The sequence below is a fragment of the Culex quinquefasciatus genome, chromosome 2 (genome assembly GCF_015732765.1).
Source record: "Culex quinquefasciatus strain JHB chromosome 2, VPISU_Cqui_1.0_pri_paternal, whole genome shotgun sequence".
NCBI classification, from domain to species: domain Eukaryota; kingdom Metazoa; phylum Arthropoda; class Insecta; order Diptera; family Culicidae; genus Culex; species Culex quinquefasciatus.
The window spans coordinates 69,884,819-69,904,760 of record NC_051862.1 but is presented as its reverse complement, the minus strand read 5'-3'; the positions used below and the strand labels follow the sequence as shown (position 1 = coordinate 69,904,760).

Genomic DNA, 19,942 nt, shown 5'->3' with positions numbered 1-19,942 from the left:
AAACGAAAAAGTGACCAACCACCGGGGGTTGAGTGTATTCGCTTTTTTTAATGTCAACGTGTTCGATCGAACTAAACCCTAGCGATTTAGCGTTCTTCCCAATAAGCGTGTATGTTTTGTTTTGACAGAATCCGTTTCCCGCCGTTTAACCTTTCGTCGGTTCATTGCGACTTTCCGCAACGTGTTTTGTCTTACAGTTGCCACTTCCGGCCAGTATCCGAAGAACCCTGCTAAAAAGTGATCAGTAATTGTCGAAGATGTCCCGTAGGCTGGCCAAACTGCGCGCCAAAGCAAAGGGTTAGTTACCAGCTAGGGTGGTTCTTGGTCATGGTATCTAATTTTATTTGATTTTGTTTGAACTTTTTGCAGAAAATTGGCCTGATGATGACCAGCAGATGCATCAGCAGTGGACAGTTAAAGTGGAAAAGGCGATCCCAGGATCCGTGAAGGTAGGAGTTCGTTTTGTTTATACTGTTATCGACTTTATTGTACAGCATGTACGGCAGTTTCATGTCAAACCAACAGGATCAAAATTGAAATTTCATTTATTTTCTCCAAATGTTGGATTCCCTAAAATTTGAATTACTATAGATAAAGTTAGATTTCCAGTTGTCGGACAACTCGAATAAAATCCAAATGTTTTTCGTTCTAAATGTTAAAATGGAAAAACTGTTTTACGTATTAAAAAAAAAACAAAACTTAAAATAAATAAAAGAAAAATCAAAAAATGTTGGTTAAAACTGGATGTTTCATTAAACACTAAAATTAAACATTCAAATCATCAATTCTGACAAGTCGATAAATCAACAATGATTAAAAAAAATTACAAAATTAAAAAGGGATCCTTGACATTTTTAAAGGGAAATCCTAGATGTTTTGAAAATTATTCGGAAGAACAATAACGGTAGTAATCATATTGAAACATAGATCTAGGGTTTTTTCTCAAAATTAATTTCCCCTGAAAGAACACCCAGTTAGCAAAATCTAAACGTAGAAATATGTATCCTCCCTGCAAAGGCTTATGAATTGGGTACTAAAGCCCTATGAGCAGTTCTCTAGGATTTCGGTCATTCGATTTTTTTTGTATTTTTTAATCCGACTGAAACTTTTTTGGTGCCTTCGGTATGTCCAAAGAAGCCATTTTGCATCATTAGTTTGTCCATATAATTTTCCATACAAATTTGGCAGCTGTCCATACAAAAATGATGTATGAAAAATCAAAAATCTGTATCTTTTGAAGGAATTTTTTGATCGATTTGGTGTCTTCGGCAAAGTTGTAGGTATGGATACGGACTACACTGGAAAAAAATGATACACGGTAAAAAAAATTTGGTGATTTTTTTATTTAACTTTTTATCACTAAAACTTGATTGGCAAAAAAACACTATTTTTAATTTATTTTATTTTTTTATATGCTTTTGAGGACATAAAATGCCAACTTTTCTGAAAATTCCAGGTTGTGCAAAAAATCATTGACCGAGTTATCAATCCTGATTTTTTTCAAAAAATCGAAATTTTGGTCGCAAAAATTTTTCAGCTTCATTTTTTGATGTAAAATCAAATTTGCAATCAAAAAGTAGGGGAACAGCATCTAATTCCAGCGTGCCTCTAATGTTGGCAGGTCAGAACTTTGACATTTATTTAAAGCTGATTAAAAGCGTTTTCAACTGAAATCGAGTGATAAATAGCTCAAAAAGAAGTGAGCAAGCAAGTTTCTATCAAAAGTTTTGCAAAATTAGTTGTTTAAATAGTGAAAATCATCAAATTGGATGGAGATAGGAGCGAGTGCTTAACATGCCAAACATACGAGAATTTCCCCTACTTCAGTAAAATTTTGATAAAGTGCACTGTTTTCAAGTTAAATCCATATTTAGGTGACTTTTTTGAAAATAGTCGAAGTTTTTCATTTTTTTTAAATTAGTGCACATGTTTGCACACTTTTGAAAAAAATATTTTTGAAAAGCTGAGAAAATTCTCTATATTTTGCTTCTCCGGACTTTGTTGATACGACCTTTAGTTGCTGAGATATTTCAATGCAAAGTTTAAAAACAGGAAAATTGATGTTTTCTAAGTCTCACCCAAACAGCCCACCATTTTTCAATGTCGATATCTCAGCAACTAATGCACTATGGGGTATTTCCATATAAGCGAGCGGCCAAAAATATTTTTTGCTTTTTTGTGACTTTTTTGTGTTGTTTGTACTTAGTATAATGAAAACAAATGAATTTTGATATTTTTCCAGAAAATAAGTTTAATTTTCGATTTTTTCATATATTTGAGGCCACATGCATTAATGTGGTGAATTTTAATATTCTTGCTCTGTCTATTTGATGCACGGAATGGCGGTTTATGCTATGTTAAAGTTTCTGATTTACGTTCAATCTCCCTCCCCTTCTTCTTGAGTTAAAATCCACCTCTCTTTGAAGACCCCCTCCTCCAATCAAAATTTGATTTTTGCGGTGTTTTAGAATTTTAGACGGTTTATTTTATGGAACATTGTATGGATTCTCGTCCACGTTTTTGTTGATCCACTTGCAAATTCACGTTTTCCACGATAAATTCTTCTAAATCAAAATCACTATGTAACCGATTGTCGTTAGATTACCTAAAATATGAACTTCTTCTATGGGCTTTTGTATACCTCGTTTTGAAGCTACAGAACAACATGCGTAGTTTTCCCTGAGTTGATCATGTGACGGTTCTGTAATGTTGTAATTCTTACAAATATACTCGAAAGTAGTTCTCACGTTTTCAAAATAGTGCTTCGTTATATCGTACAGGGACACTACGGTATTATTATCCATACTTTCAAAAGAACACAACAACGAACTGATATGAATATTCGACGAATCGTTTCTGTAAAATACTTAGAATAGGAATTTCTAATTTTATTAAACGTACCTAAGTACCAACAAAGTCATGAATATCAAACCATTTTCAAAACATACATAGCAGGTACGTCATTTCTGCTTCCGCAGGTAAATAATGTGATTTAACCAAGCGTATACGCGAAATCATTAATTTTCATGCATGAATCAAAATGTTCAAAATGGCATACATCAAAAAGTGCACATAAGTGCACTTTGAAATTTGGAGACAAGTTAGGACATGGTTCAAATTTTAAGCTACAAATTTTTCAGACCGCACAAATGCACACAAAAAAAGTACTCCATTAGCAAAGTTGAAAAAAAACTAAATTTTGAATAAAAATCCATCTTTTTTGATTTTTATTATTTTTTTTAGCCTGTAAAAGTGTGTTTTGTAAAATGTTATTGAAAAGTTGAATCAATTACTTTTCTGAATATATATATAATGATGCAGGAAAAAATACATAAACAGCTACACAATACAACTATGAAAAATAATCATTTTTTTGTCAAAAAACATGTTTTTTCTTACCATTTTCGCCTTTGAAGGTCTGCAATTCAGTGAATTTTGAACCTACAACTTTCAAACTCTGGATTTTTCTTAGTTAGAATGTTTATTTTCGAAAAAAATACCAAAAAAATAATTAGAGTATGTCGGTTTTTCGATTTATGGCCGCCTGAAACCCCATAGTGTAATGGTCCGATTTTCAATGTTAAAATATGAAACATTTGTGAAATTTTCCGATCTTTTCCAAAACAATATTTTCAAAATTTTCAAATCAAGACTAACATTATAAAAGGGCGTAATATTGAATGTTTTGCCCTTTTGAAATGTTTGTCTTGATTTGAAAATTTTGAAAATATTGTTTTCGAAAAGATCAGAAAATTTCACAAATATTTCATATTTTGACATTGAAAATCGGACCATTAGTTGCTGAGATATCGACATTGAAAAATGGTGGGCTGTTTGGGTGAGACTTAGAAAACATCAATTTTTCTGTTTTAAAACCTTTGCATTGAAATATCTCAGCAACTAAAGGTCGTATCAACAAAGTCCGAAGAAGCAAAATATAGAGAATTTTCTCAGCTTTTCAAAAATATTTTTTTCAAAGTGTGCAAACATGTGCACTAATTGAAAAAAATGAAAAACTTCGACTATTTTTAAAAAAGTCACCTAAATATGGATTTAACTTGAAAACAGTGCACTTTATCAAAATTTCAGTAAAGTACTTTTTGATTGCAAATTTGATTTTACATCGAAAAATGAAGTTGAAAATTTTTTGCGACCAAAATTTCGATTTTTCGAAAAAATCAGTATTGATTAAAAAATTCATAACTCGGTCAATGATTTTTTGCACAACCTGGAATTTTCAGAAAAGTTGGCATTTTATGTCCTCTAAAACATATCAAAAAATAAAAAAAAAATAAAAATAGTGTTTTTTTGCAAATCAAGTTTTTGTGATAAAAAGTTAAATAAAAAAATCACCAAATTTTTTTTACCGTATATCATTTTTTTCCAGTGTAGTCCGTATCCATACCTACAACTTTGCCGAAGACACCAAATCGATCAAAAAATTCCTTCAAAAGATACAGATTTTTGAATTTTCATACATCATTTTTGTATGGACAGCTGCCAAATTTGTATGGAAAATTATATGGACAAACTAATGATGCAAAATGGCTTCTTTGGGCATACCGAAGGCACCAAAAAAGTTTCAGTCGGATTAAAAAATACAAAAATTAAAATTGAAGAAAAAAGACCGATTTCGTAGAGAATTGCTCCTATGTAAATTTTTATGTACAACGGTAAAAAATACGATTAACAGTCAAAACCCGAAGCCTGCAAAATGCGTTACAGTAAATTTTCGCAGGCTTGGGAAATATGCAAAATAGCACCAAACTTCAATGTTTTATAGTGTTTTGGAATCGTCAGAATGTCTACTTTAAGGAAAAAATATAAAAATTGGTGGATTTTTGGGCGGGGCTCGGGGGGGAGGGGATGAACGAAAAAATATCCGAGCAAAATGCGTTACAGTAAATTTGTAAAATTTATATCTTATGCAAAACATGACCAAAACTCAAAGTTTTATAGTGCTTTGGAAAGGTCTTCACATGAACTTTATGTTAAAAATATAAAAAGACTACGTTTTCCATAAAGTTTTACTAAAAAAGTTAAGTAAACATTTATTGTTCTATATACTAATATCAGTAAGAGAATAAAAACATGACTTTTCATTAGAAACATAATCATGCGACATATCTAACTTCTCCAAATTTCATGAATAGTCATTCTGCAACAAAATTGAACCGATTCAGCTGAACCGGTTCACCCAACCGGTTCAATAGTTGTACCGGTTGAACATTTCTGGCACAAAATGTATCATGCGACATGTCTAACTCTTTCAAATTGCCTGAAAAGTCATTCTGTAGCAAAATTGAACCGATTCAGCTGAACCGGTTCATCCAACCGGTTCGATAGTTGTACCGGTTGAACATTTCTGGCACAAAATGTATCATGCGACATGTCTAACTCTTTCAAATTGCCTGAAAAGTCATTCTGTAGCAAAATTGAACCGATTCAGCTGAATCGGTTCATCCAACCGGTTCGATAGTTGTACCGGTTGAGCATTTCTGGCACAAAATGTATCATGAGACATGTCTACCCAACCGGTTCGATAGTTGTACCGGTTGAACATTTCTGGCACAAAATGTAGCATGCGACATGTCTAACTCTTTCAAATTGCCTGAAAAGTCATTCTGTAGCAAAATTGAACCGATTCAGCTGAACCGGTTCATCCAACCGGTTCGATAGTTGTACCGGTTGAACATTTCTGGCACAAAATGTATCATGCGACATGTCTAACTCTTTCAAATTGCCTGAAAAGTCATTCTGTAGCAAAATTGAACCGATTCAGCTGAACCGGTTCATCCAACCGGTTCGATAGTTGTACCGGTTGAGCATTTCTGGCACAAAATGTATCATGAGACATGTCTACCCAACCGGTTCGATAGTTGTACCGGTTGAACATTTCTGGCACAAAATGTAGCATGCGACATGTCTAACTCTTTCAAATTGCCTGAAAAGTCATTCTGTAGCAAAATTGAACCGATTCAGCTGAACCGGTTCATCTAACCGGTTGAAAAGTTATGCTTCCTTAAATTCTTTAATTTTTTTAAATTATTAATATTCTCTAAATTCTTAAAGAATTTAAAGAATTTAAAGAATTTAAAGAATTTAAAGAATTTAAAGAATTTAAAGAATTTAAAGAATTTAAAGAATTTAAAGAATTTACAGAATTTAAAAATTTAAAGAATTTAAAGAATTTAAAAAATTTAAAGAATTTAAAGAATTTAAAGAATTTAAAGAATTTAAAGAATTTAAAGAATTTAAAGAATTTAAAGAATTTAAAGAATTTAAAGAATTTAAAGAATTTAAAGAATTTAAAGAATTTAAAGAATTTAAAGAATTTAAAGAATTTAAAGAATTTAAAGAATTTAAAGAATTTAAAGAATTTAAAGAATTTAAAGAATTTAAAGAATTTAAAGAATTTAAAGAATTTAAAGAATTTAAAGAATTTAAAGAATTTAAAGAATTTAAAGAATTTAAAGAATTTAAAGAATTTAAAGAATTTAAAGAATTTAAAGAATTTAAAGAATTTAAAGAATTTAAAGAATTTAAAGAATTTAAAGAATTTAAAGTATTTAAAGAATTTAAAGAATTTAAAGAATTTAAAAAATTTAAAGAATTTAAAGAATTTAAAGAATTTAAAGAATTTAAAGAATTTAAAGAATTTAAAGAATTTAAAGAATTTAAAGAATTTAAAGAATTTTAAGAATTTTAAGAATTTTAAGAATTTTAAGAATTTTAAGAACTTAAAGAATTTTAAGAATTTTAAGAATTTTAAGAATTTTAAGAATTTTAAGAATTTAAGAATTTTAAGAATTTTAAGAATTTTAAGAATTTTAAGAGTTTTAAGAATTTTAAGAATTTTAAGAATTTTAAGAATTTTAAGAATTTTAAGAATTTTAAGAATTTTAAGAATTTTAAGAATTTTAAGAATTTTAAGAATTTTAAGAATTTTAAGAATTTTAAGAATTTTAAGAATTTTAAGAATTTTAAGAATTTTAAAAATATTAAGAATTTTAAGAATTTTAAGAATTTTAAGAATTTTAAGAATTTTAAGAATTTTAAGAATTCTACGAATTTTAAGAATTTTAAGAATTTTAAGAATTTTAAAAATTTTAAGAATTTTAGGAATTTTAAGAATTTTAAGAATTTTAAGAATTTTAAGAATTTTAAGAATTTAAAGAATTTTAAGAATTTAAAGAATTCAAAGAATTTTAAGAGTTTTAAGAATTTTAAGAATTTTAAGAATTTTAAGAATTTTAAGAATTTTAAGAATTTTAAGAATTTTAAGAATTTTAAGAATTTTAAGAATTTTAAGAATTTTAAGAATTTTAAGAATTTTAAGAATTTTAAGAATTTTAAGAATTTTAAGAATTTTAGGAATTTTAAGAATTTTAAGAATTTTAAGAATTTTAAGAATTTTAAAAATTTTAAGAATTTTAAGAATTTTAAGAATTTTAAGAATTTTAAGAATTTTAAGAATTTTAAGAATTTTAAGAATTTTAAGAATTTTAAGAATTTTAAGAATTTTAAGAATTTTAAGAATTTTAAGAATTTTAAAATTTTAAGAATTTTAAGAAATTTAAAATTTTAAGAATTTTAAGAATTTTAAGAATTTTAAGAATTTTAAGAATTTTAAGAATTTTAAGAATTTTAAGAATTTTAAGAATTTTAAGAATTTTAAGAATTTTAAGAATTTTAAGAATTTTAAGAATTTTAAGAATTTTAAGAATTTTAAGAATTTAAAGAATTTTAAGAATTTAGAGAATATAGAAAATTTGAAAAAATTAAAGAATTTAAGGAAGCATAACTTTTCAACCGGTAAGATGAACCGGTTCAGCTGAATCGGTTCAATTTTGTTACAAAATGACTTTTCAGGCAATTTGAAAGAGTTAGATATGTCGCATGCTACATTTTGTGCCAGAAATGTTCAACCGGTACAACTATCGAACCGGCTGGATGAACCGGTTCAGCTGAATTGGTTCAATTTTGCTACAGAATGACTTTTCAGGCAATTTGAAAGAGTTAGATATGTCGCATGCTACATTTTGTGCCAGAAATGTTCAACCGGTACAACTATTGAACCGGTTGGATGAACTGGTTAAGCTGAATCGGTTCAATTTTGTTACAGAATAACTTTTCAGGCAATTTGAAAGAGTTAGATATGTCGCATGCTACATTTTGTGCCAGAAATGTTCAACCGGTACAACTATTGAACCGGTTGGATGAACCGGTTCAGCTGAATTGGTTCAATTTTGCTACAGAATGACTTTTCAGGCAATTTGAAAGAGTTAGATATGTCGCATGCTACATTTTGTGCCAGAAATGTTCAACCGGTACAACTATTGAACCGGTTGGATGAACTGGTTAAGCTGAATCGGTTCAATTTTGTTACAGAATAACTTTTCAGGCAATTTGAAAGAGTTAGATATGTCGCATGCTACATTTTGTGCCAGAAATGTTCAACCGGTACAACTATTGAACCGGTTGGATGAACCGGTTCAGCTGAATTGGTTCAATTTTGCTACAGAATGACTTTTCAGGCAATTTGAAAGAGTTAGATATGTCGCATGCTACATTTTGTGCCAGAAATGTTCAACCGGTACAACTATTGAACCGGTTGGATGAACCGGTTCAGCTGAATCGGTTCAATTTTGTTACAAAATGACTTTTTAGGCAATTTCAAAGAGTTAGATATGTCGCATTCTACATTTTGTGCCAGAAATGTTCAACCGGTACAACTATTGAACCGGTTGGATGAACCGGTTCAGCTGAATCGGTTCAATTTGGTTACAAAATGACTTTTCAGGCAATTTGAAAGAGTTAGACATGTCGCATGCTACATTTTGTGCCAGAAATGTTCAACCGGTACAACTATCGAACCGGTTGGGTGAACCGGTTCAGCTGAATCGGTTCAATGTTGCTACATAATGACTTTTCAGGTAATTTGAAAGAGTTAGATATGTCGCATGCTACATTTTGTGCCAGAAATGTTCAACCGGTACAACTATTGAATCGGTTGGATGAACCGGTTCAGCTGAATCGGTTCAATTTTGTTACAAAATGACTTTTCAGGCAGTTTGAAAGAGTTAGACATGTCGCATGCTACATTTTGTGCCAGAAATGTTCAACCGGTACAACTATCGAACCGGTTGGATGAACCGGTTCAGCTGAATCGGTTCAATTTTGCTACAGAATGACTTTTCAGGCAATTTGAAAGAGTTAGATATGTCGCATGCTACATTTTGTGCCAGAAATGTTCAACCGGTACAACTATCGAACCGGTTGGATGAACCGGTTCAGCTGAATCGGTTCAATTTTGCTACAGAATGACTTTTCAGGCAATTTGAAAGAGTTAGACATGTCGCATGATACATTTTGTGCCAGAAATGTTCAACCGGTACAACTATTGAACCGGTTGGGTGAACCGGTTCAGCTGAATCGGTTCAATTTTGTTGCAGAATGACTATTCATGAAATTTGGAGAAGTTAGATATGTCGCATGATTATGTTTCTAATGAAAAGTCATGTTTTTATTCTCTTACTGATATTAGTATATAGAACAATAAATGTTTACTTAACTTTTTAGTAAAACTTTATGGAAAACGTAGTCTTTTATATTTTTAACATAAAGTTCATGTGAAGACCTTTCCAAAGCACTATAAAACTTTGAGTTTTGGTCATGTTTTGCATAAGATATAAATTTTACAAATTTACTGTAACGCATTTTGCTCGGATATTTTTCGTTCACCCCTCCCCCGAGCCCCGCCCAAAATCCACTAATTTGCATATTTTTTCCTTAAAGTAGACATTCTGACGATTCCAAAACACTATAAAACATTGAAGTTTGGTGCTATTTTGCATATTTCCCAAGCCTGCGAAAATTTACTGTAACGCATTTTGCAGGCTTCGGGTTGTACAGGGAAATTTTTTTCTTCGGGTCTTGACTGTTAAAAACCATTTCTGATCACTTTTTTTTCATTTTAATGCGATTTTTTTTTGACAAGACAACATTTTTTCGATGGATCAACTATGGTCCCCTTGGAACGAGCTGTCAAGTAGGAGCTTTTCTGTCAAGAAGGACCGCGAGGTTAATTTTTCAAAATTGATTTAAAAATCCATTTTAAACTCTATGTGGTCGTACAAAGGGTCATTGTACTCACAAAAATAAGCTTTATCGCTGTAAACAATAATATCAGAAATCCAAGCTTCATTTTAGGACCCAATTGATCTCAGTTGAAAGGTTCTCCAAATCTCTGAAATGCAAATGTAACATCCTGGAGCAGAACAGTTAAATTCTAATAAAAACACAATTGAAAAATAATCATATTGAAAAGCGTTTATTGATCAAAAATTAATAAGATTAACCCCGTCGCGCTCAGAGCTAAAATCGGAAAATGTTATCAAATAAAACTCGTACACATTTTCACCAAGATACCTAAGCAGTGCACTTGCCCAAGTGTGGCGCAGATTATCGAAGTTTACAAACATCAATGCACAAAATGTGCATTGATGAATGAAGTCGAGTGGTTGAGTCACAGCATTTAGTTTCCGATTGGCGCGCAGTGACTCAAGTCGAGCTAGTGATGACTCGCGACGAAGATAAGCTCCAAAGTTCTACCAAAAAGTGCACCAAAGCTGCCTGTCCGCACAAGAAGAAAGGATGCACGTGGATGTTTGGTCCGGCCGAGATGGAGCTGCATCTGCAGGAGTGCAAGTTCCGCCCGTATCGGTGCATCGGATCGAAGCTTAAGATTCTGTCGTGAGTAATGTTCTGTTCTTTGTGTGTGGAGTAAGAGTGACTAGAGCATTTTTTCGTAGGTGTGGCTGGCAAGGCATTCATCACCAGATTGAAGATCATCTGCGCGAGGATCACGAGTTGGGTGAAGTCTTCAGTCACTACCAGGAATCGTGGATGCCATTCTCAGAGTCCAAATCTCTCGGCGGAATAAAGCTGGTGAATGCGTTCAGCAAGCACTTCCTGTTTTACTACGTTTCGAATGTTTCTGCGAAAATGGCTTATTTTATGATCATCTACTTTGGCCGGAGGGAGGACGCCTACCAGTACTATTACGAGTTTGATATTCGATCCAAAGATGAGAAAGATTTGCGCCGTATCAAGTTTGTGGAACATTGTGTGGCGGATTGTGACAATTTAGCTGCAAATATGGCGCAGGAAAAGTGCGTTGCAGTTTCGTTCAAGATGTTGAAGCACTACTTGCATGACGGGAAGATTCCGTTTCGTTTTATTGTCAAGAAAGTTGGGAAGCGAACGTCTTCTTCGAGGGAATGAAATGTGCGTTTGTGCAACATGTTACTATTATCGGAGAGGTGAAGTATTACAAAAGCTTGTTAATAAAAGCAAAAAACCAATAACAATATTTTTTTTTATTCTATTAAATTTTCCTTTCTTTTAATATAAGGGCAATGCGTGTTCGTTGGGAACCTGGTGCATAAGATCGGTCAAGGCCCGTTCTTACACTGAAAATTGCGAATTGCGAATTAAATTTTCCTTTCTTTCTACCACCATAACTGAAAGAAGAAACTTTTTGGTATGTATTATACAGTAGATTTACCTTTACTATCTATGTTTTCAATCTTCACTTTTTCTTCAAACAAGTAAGGTTCGAGCCCTTACTCAAATTATGGAATGATCAAATAATTAACACAAATATTACTATTTTTGGTTAGTTTGCAATACGTCGTAACAGCCATCACGACCTCCGATACTTATTTGATTTTTTTCTCTGATAAAAATCAAATTTTCATTATTTTTCAGTAAAGAGCATTTAAACTACGTGCAGATGAACAATTCTAACCATTTTTTTTTATTTTTTAGTTCGTACCGAGGTTCGTACATTGTTCGGGAACCAATCGAAAAATGGCTTTGTTTACAACTGGCGCTTAGAACCTTTTAAAGCCTAATCCGAGTATTGTACTTTTGCTTATTTTTTACAAAATGCCTAGGACCAAAAAATTTAAACAACACACCGCGACAGAAGAAATTGCAAAAGATAAACACGATCCAACACTAGGAAAGATTTCAGGAAGACAATACACACACAGTAAAATAACAACTAGTTTTTGAATTCAAACTAAAATTAAAACAGTTTTTGCTTTGATGAAAGTTGATAAGCACACTTTAAATGGTCAGGCACTTAAATCAAAACCTTCGCAATGTACCACCTCGCACTGACTCAGAGCAAGGGTGAGATGTAGGCGTAAGGGCAGTGCGTGTTCGTCGGGAACCTGGTGCAAAAGATCGGTCAAGGCCCGTTCTTACACTGAAAATTGCGAATTGCGAATATTCATCATTTCAAATATCTATGTTCTTAACTTTCTCGTTGAGAGCAGATGTGTGACTATGAATACAAAGAGACAAGTTATTCCTTTTAATTCCTCTATATATTTTAGTATCTTGACAGATACGTATTTCGGCTACTACTTGCAGACTTCATCAGTGTTCTGTTCTCGTCTCTTTGTATTTATAGTAATGCATTCTGCTAAAACGCTCAACCAAACCACAAAGCAGATGGGTATCGAACCAAGAACCATTTGCTTACAAAGCGAACACCGTAACCAGTCAGCTACGGCCCCTCCCATGAACAGCGACACAAAAGCAATGAAAATAAACATGAAAAAAAATCAAGACTGCACGTCTCCACATTTACGAATTTACGAGCAAAGTCTCGGATGCCAGTTGGTTCGGTTTTTTTTCTGACCAAAAGTATATGACTGGGCTTTTTTTTGCGCGACCCCTCCAAAATTCAAACCGCTGAATCTTTTTTTGTTGTGAATGAATTTGGTTGAAATTTTAGGTAACATTCTGAAACTATCTAAAATTAAGTGGGAGATATCATCAAAATAGTGAGTGTCGGTCAAAATCACATTTTTAACGAAAAAGTCAATAACTTTGAAATGATAATAAGTAGCTAAGTTTTTCGAAAAGCATCTGAAAATAGACATTACGAAATACTTATGCTGAAAATTTCATGAAGTTTGGTCGAAACACGGGCGAACACCAATAATTTGAATTTAAAGTTAGGTTTGATAAATCTTCTAATGTAATATACTTTTGACCAGTACTCTGCCGTTCTATGCATAATTGTCCCATGTTCAAAAAAGTGCAACTGAGAAAAACGCGATTAAAAATTTTCGATCGATTTCTGTGTTTCTACGCATAATTGTCCCGTGGGTTCCTATTCGCCCTATGTGTCCCTAATCGCCCCAGTTAGCAGTTTATCACCCTTATTTGTGATTATCTTGCTATACAACTGGTAAACAAGACATAATGCATAGTAAAACTGATGATTCCGTGTAAGAAAATACTTGGTGGGACAATTATCCGTAGAAGTTTAACGATGGGACAAACAGACTTGCGCCAAGTAGCACTCATAACTTGTCGACTGTTGAATAATAGTTAGACAGCTGTTTTGGATCAACATACGAGAAAAAATGTCAACGTTAGTTACATATCAGTTTGTTTCACTACTTGTATAACTGACTTATGTAACTCATGAGATGTGTGCTATACAAGTGTTAAAACACAGTCAACTTCACTCTTTTCTAACTTTTACACACAACATAGGCAATATGCACTCGCTCCTAACTCCATCGAATTTGCTGATTTTCACTATTAAAACAATTTATTTTGGAACACTTTTGATGGAAACTTACTTGCTCACTTCCTATTGAGCTATTTATCACTTTATTTTACTTGAAAACACTTTTTATGAGCTGTAATTGAACGTCAAAGTGCTGATATGCCAAGATACTGTTTCATCTGCAATGTTTTACTCGAAAACAGTTTGTTGAATAAAAACAATATTGCACTGTTTGTTTCACTGCTTATCTTACATTGTCATGTGACGGCATCTTCTAAAAAATGGGCGTGGCCAACCATTCTATAAATAACCTTAGGTTTTTTCGCTTTGTTACACAAATGTTATCGGAGAATAGATTATATAACTGATGCTCAACATACATATTCAACTTGACATTGCGTGTTGTTAGGTGGTGTAAATTTGTACATGAGGAATTTAGAGTTTCAAAAATGTTTATGTATTGAACATTACAATAAATTAAATTGTTGACCGATTCATTTGTGAACACATCGCTGGTAAAAGCTACAAAAATTATCAGCTTATGGAGTTCATGATAGAGAAAACAACAAATTGAAATGACACCGATTTTCAATGTTGCTCCGTGGTACGGTAATCGAAATGACAGTTGAAACGGTTTGTTATAACAAAGTTATATATTGGAGTTATAAAACTGATTTGAAACAAACTTATATAACTTCAATTCCAATGACAGCCTTCGTTGGAATTAAGTTCTTTAGCTAACAAAACAGACAGCAGCCTTCTTATTGACGCTTGGGCCAGCTTGTTTACTATGAAGCCCCGTGGAGAGATGTGGAAGCGCGCCTGGACCTGCCGTGGAGATAACAACAAATCGTCGAAGTCATCGGATCGAATCTTGGGACAGAGGAAGTTCATCAAAAAAGGAAAATCTAAAATTTCTCCATGCAGGGATTTTCTCACTAATCACATGCACTCCATGATTGTTTTTCTTTTTTTTAAATTCAATTTCGAATTATTTTAAATGAATCTTGCAGAAACAAGCGTACTTTTTTAATTAGCTTCGTCGTTGACTACAATTCTAATAAGAAACGTTTGTTTACATGTAAGTTAGTCGCCGGTTAGATAGCTGTTTTCAATCTAACTTTCCTTTCCAGTGTGCGCTTTGATTTGACAGCACAGCCGTAAACCACGCCCCTTTTTTTCGTTGAATCTCTTGTTAGATGGCACAGTGTTGTCAAATACAATTATACAACTTACTCTGATAACTTGGATCTTTTTCTGGCAAGTTATACAACAGAAAAAAGTGCGCTTTTTCCAGTTCACAGGAGTTGTAGAACAAGTTGTGACAACAAGGCGGATTGGTTATACAACCAGTTAGGAAATACGTTTATCTGACAAAGTTAGCCTTATGTTTATTATTGTCCATTTGTTTTCTTTCTATCTTTTTTCTTTCATGATTCTCTTATTTCTCAACGCTTTTCCACTCTATTTACTAATTGATGCTGCTGTAACAAACTGTCTGTTTTCCCTTAATTTGGCAGCGATGTCAATTTTGTTTATCTTTATTTATCTATTTGAATAATTGTTCATTTGCCCTATAAATTTTCCTTATAAAATCTAAGCTTGTTTGTTGCCTCTATTTATTAACTATTGTTAATTTCTTTATCTACTTCATAAATTACTATCTTTCTTTTACTATTGATTCTTCAAATAGTATATTTCTTTCACTGTCCATTGTTTTCAATCTTCACCCTTTTCTTCAAACAAATGAGGTTCGAGCCCTTACTCAAATTTTGAAATGATTAAAGAATTAACACAAATATTACTATTGTACTTTTGAAAAACTTGTATAAAAAGCTTAGGACCAAAAATTGTAACAAAACACCGCGACAAAAGAAATAGCAACATATAAACACGACTCAACTCTAGGAATGATTTCAGCAGAAAACAATACACAGTAAAATAACAACTAGGGGAAATCTACCCATTTTAATCCTAATAAGCGGTCGTGTATGAATGATGCTGGATAATCTAGAGTCTCCCTTGAATTTTACTAAAACCAAGTACACCAACGAGTAGAGCAAGTTTTTGTGAACATTTCTGTTTATTTTCACTTTCACTAAAAGTTATTCTATTTCTTTACCAAGCATTTAACAAAAAAAATTCCCAAGGGTATTCTAATCGAGGCGAATGCATTGGGCCACGCCCATTTTTCTAATATCGGCTTAGTTCTTTTTTTCTTCCAACACTCTGTCGAGTGTTGCCATTTGCGCTGACAGTTCAAACGAACACTCACGAAAAGTGGCATTTATAGGGAAAGTTTCCTGGCATCGCTGGTTGTGTTAGTGCTGTTGACGGCCAGCCTTTGTTCTTTTTTGCCTTCGTCTCTCGCTCGGTTTTCTTCAGCCTTCGATTTGAATGCAAAGTGAAAATTGAAACGTCAAACGACTTGGCGCGTTTGTTTTTTTGATGGCGCTTGCTAATTTATTACATTTTTCGGGATTATTCTTCAAGTGAGTGCCTTACTAATGATCAAAAGAACATGTTGCCGGTAGTTGGAAGCAATTTCATATCTTAAGCGCCGTGAAAAAGTAAGCGAAAGTGAAAAGTTAATTTTGGCGATATTCATTAAGCGTTTGAGGGATTCTCGTGTGTGTCACTGTGTGTGCCAACAAAATGATGAGAAGTGGTCTCGCAAAATACAAATCAGGAGTTTTTTTTGAAAAGGACCAATAAACCAAATTTTCAATTTTTGCTTTTTGGGTGTTTTTTAATACCCCTGACTCAAGGCGGTTCTAAAAACACCCAAAAAGCAAAAACAGGAAATTTGGTTTATTGGACCTTTTCAAAAAAAAAACTCCAGAAATTATGATCAAAAGTGCATTAAATGTGATCTTTTTGGCCAGTAAGTGGCATACATTTGCGTGCTTACTCGAGGCGGTGCTGTTGCTGGTAAGTTTATAGCCCAAATAGTATTTTTGGAGCTTTAATCGAGCATCAAACTCTCCATATGACGAAGATAGGTGTTTGATTGGAAAGGGTAGATTTCCCCTAGTTTTTGAATTCAAACTAAACATAAAACAGTTTTTGCTTTAATGAAAGTTGATAGGCACACTTTAAATGGTTAGGCCATAGACTAATTAAAGACTAAACACTCCGAACATGTTTTTCAAAAAAATATGACTCATATGCTGTGAACCGCGTGAACCACGTTGAACCGCATCGGCTTACCCCCCGTATGACAGATTTCCTTGGCCGCACTGCCTTTTTCAATTTTGCTTTGTGCTGTTTTGCGCGCGCATCGTGTTTGTTTTTGTTTTCGCATCAGCTGGACGGTGGAATTTTTGTTTTTGTTGCAGAACTCCTTCGATTATTATTCAAACAAAATGGTAAGATTTAAGTGTTTTTAAATGGCACAAGATCAGTTGAGTAGTTCAAACTCTTCTTGCGATATGAGGATTTGAACATATTAACCAGATTTTCCTATTTTAAGCGAGAAATTTTTTGTCTCTTTCCAGGGAATTCGCTGTCATGTCCTTGACCACGCCCGTGCACCGGCCTCCCAGATAAATGGAGCGGGGTCATTCGGTGCCCACTACCACCAAAACAAGTTGAAGGAACTTCAGTTGGAAAAGCAAGAACTGGCGGAGAAGAAATGCTCGAGGGAAGGCGTGAAATGACCAGGCTGAAGAGTGCCGTTAACGTTCAAGGACGTGTGCAAGAAGAAGGCTTCCCTACCAACGTAGACCCTGCCACCGAGAAGAACCGCATCCGCGAGGGGAAGGCCCGACCTGGGGCTACCGCAGCCAAGTCGTCGACTGTATTTATGTGTATGTTACTGATGTACATTTGTGGTTAAGTTTGAATTGAAAATATATAAAATTTACAGCTTTTTGTCGATGTTTTAATCAAATATGCCGTTTGTCCCGAGCTGTTATATTAGAACCTGGTTTTAAATTCCTTAGCCACAGAAATGTCTTTTGATGACCGTGACTTAGTAAAATACAATCATATTGTTACAAGTCTTTTTCATTTTGAATTTGATTGTAATGATGATTGATCTAATCAACACTCTAGACATCTTTTTTTAGCTTGAATGAACTTTTCGATTGAAAATTTAATTGATACTAAACAACTTAGAGCTATATCAGTTGGAACCTTGGTTGGAAATGTCCTGTAAGGTGGAGTTAGATAACATGCTAACCAGGAGGGCTTGCGTCTAAGAAAAGCTGCAGCGTATCCTGGTTCCGATCGTTTCAAATACGTTCGATTCTACGACTTTCCCCGGGGTTCCGTGTACCGGAACCGGAAGCTTTCACAACGACCACCATCGTGTTCATTCCGGCAAGCACACAAGCCTTTTGCAATCGTTGCTCTCGCGTGCTTAATTTCTTTTGAAACCGGTATTCGGAAGTACCAACGGATGTTACATGACCGAATGCAGCACCTGCTTATCAACCCGGAATTGATGCCTAAAGGCCAATTGTTCCATCGGAGATTTATTACGAAATCGACGGAAATAGAAAGCAACATTAAAATTCAATTAAAAAAATATGGCGATCAGCCTGAACAACCTGTCGGTCGTTCCGGTTCTCCAATATTATTGGGATGGCAAATGCATCCTCAAATAAATCGAATGTGTGTGTTTGTTTAGATTCACCAATCAAAACAAAAACAAAAAAAAGAAACATCAGAAAATCGTCAGTGGAGCCAGTTCTTGACATTTTGATCTTTCATTTTTGACAGTGAACCGGCCGTGCCGAGGGGTCATAAAAAGGTTGAGTCATGGTTCAGATCCCACTGTATAGTCTTTTATTAGTCTATGGTTAGGCGCTTATACTTACATCAAACCCTACGTAATGTACCACCCCCGGCCGAGTTAAAATGCGTAATCGGAAAAGAAGGTGTGCATGCCTGGCACGAACACTCAAAGCGTGTTCTAGCGTGCTGCTCGTACTGACTCAGAGCAAGGGTGAGATGTAGGTGTAAGGGCAGTGCTTGTTCGTCGGGAACCTAGTGCATAAGATCGGTCAAGGCCCGTTCTTACACTGAAAATTGCGAATTGCGAATCTCATATGGGACAATTATGCGTAGAACGACAGTACTGTACATAAAAAAAAGTTAAATTTCTATCTCGACCGACGTGTTACACGTTTCAACTCCTCTTGGTTTGTTTATTTAGTAATAAAATTAACATGTTATCTGGTAACACTGAAACCTCACCGAACTCAACCTACTGCGTGCCTTCCGATCAACGATGATAAAGGAAAAACAAAATTTATAACTGTTAGCGAGAAAAAATATGCCGAAAAATACGATAAATCCTGCAGGACAACCGCGTGGCCCCGCCATCCGCATTCGACTCAAACCAACGATTCACTTAAATATTTACAAATTAACAAAACTTCCAGCGCGTCGGCGTCAGCATGCCACCCATCGCGCAAACCAAGTCCCCCTGCCCGAACAGATTGCGCGGATGCACGTGGACGTTCACGCCGTCGGATATGCCACTGCACGTGACGGAGTGCAAGTTCCGGTCGTACGGCTGCATCGGCTCCCAACTGAATGTTTTTCGGTACGTTTCTTCGATAGAAGGTGGTAATTTAAAATTTGAAGTAATTTGATGATCGTTTTAGGTGCGACTGGACCGGAATGCAACACCAGATCGAGGATCACCTGGTGAACGATCACGAAATGGGCGAGTTGCTGAGTTACAACCAGTGCTACTGGATCGTGTTCTCGGAGGTCACTCCGTTGAGCGGGGTCAAGCTGGTGGACGCGTTCAACAGGCGCTTCCTGTTCTATACCGTGTCCAACGTGACCCTCGGGATGGTGTACTTTGTGCTGATCTGCTTTGGGCGGCGCATCGAGGCTCGCCAGTACTACTACGAGTTTGAGATTCGACCACAAGAGGGCGACGGCGTGCGGCGGATCAAATTCACCGAGTACTGCGTGTCGGATTGCGAAGATTTGGGCAAGGTTATGGCGGAGGAGCGGTGCGCGGCCGTTTCGTTCGGCAAGTTGAAGCGTTTCGTGCACGATGGCATCGTTCCGTTTCGATTTATTGTTAAGCGAGTGGAGAAGAGGAATGAGTTTTAGACGAGGGTTTAGTTTATGATCGGAGTCAGACAAAACAACAAATCTAGGGCAGAAATGCAGAGGAGTAGAAGAAACAATCGTTTCATTTATACACATCTTCGCCACTGTACGATACGATATCGTAAACATTGATTTATATGACACGTGCTTAAATGTAGATCTGTAGAACAAAAGTTGCTTCATGGGTTGAACCATTTGCTATAATATGTATCTTGGAGCACACATATACGATCTGACCTGAACAATAAAATTGAATTCTTTGACCAT

General features: G+C 34.5%; 2 protein-coding genes across 3 annotated transcripts; both read left to right on the top strand.

The window, feature by feature from the left end:
- The first annotated feature begins 233 nt into the window (after positions 1–233).
- LOC6032361 (E3 ubiquitin-protein ligase sina) lies at positions 234–19,921 on the top strand. Of its 2 annotated transcripts, XM_038254562.1 has the most exons (4): positions 234–297; positions 370–449; positions 18,988–19,151; positions 19,213–19,921. In XM_038254562.1, exons 1-4 carry the CDS (start codon positions 258–260, stop codon positions 19,673–19,675), a joined length of 747 nt encoding a protein of 248 aa, XP_038110490.1. In that variant the 5' UTR covers positions 234–257; the 3' UTR covers positions 19,676–19,921. The 2 variants fall into 2 exon arrangements, with proteins under 2 accessions (XP_038110490.1, XP_038110491.1); XM_038254563.1 differs by lacking the exons at positions 234–297; positions 370–449 and adding an exon at positions 11,443–11,545.
- On the top strand, positions 10,565–11,369 carry LOC6050642. The gene is made up of 2 exons (XM_038254564.1): positions 10,565–10,755; positions 10,815–11,369. The coding sequence occupies exons 1-2, from the start codon at positions 10,580–10,582 to the stop codon at positions 11,284–11,286; spliced, it is 648 nt and encodes a 215-aa protein (XP_038110492.1). The 5' UTR covers positions 10,565–10,579; the 3' UTR covers positions 11,287–11,369.
- Positions 19,922–19,942: the final 21 nt, after the last annotated feature.

Excerpts from the sequence above, each read along its gene's own strand:
- LOC6032361 (XM_038254562.1), top strand. The coding sequence starts at position 258 with ATGTCCCGTAGGCTGGCCAAACTGCGCGCCAAAGCAAAGG. Across the intron at positions 298-369 it reads ACTGCGCGCCAAAGCAAAGG|AAAATTGGCCTGATGATGAC; the intron begins GTTAGTTACCAG and ends AACTTTTTGCAG. Across the intron at positions 450-18,987 it reads CGATCCCAGGATCCGTGAAG|CGCGTCGGCGTCAGCATGCC; the intron begins GTAGGAGTTCGT and ends CAAAACTTCCAG.
- LOC6050642 (XM_038254564.1), top strand. The coding sequence starts at position 10,580 with ATGACTCGCGACGAAGATAAGCTCCAAAGTTCTACCAAAAAGTGCACC. Across the intron at positions 10,756-10,814 it reads TCGAAGCTTAAGATTCTGTC|GTGTGGCTGGCAAGGCATTC; the intron begins GTGAGTAATGTT and ends ATTTTTTCGTAG.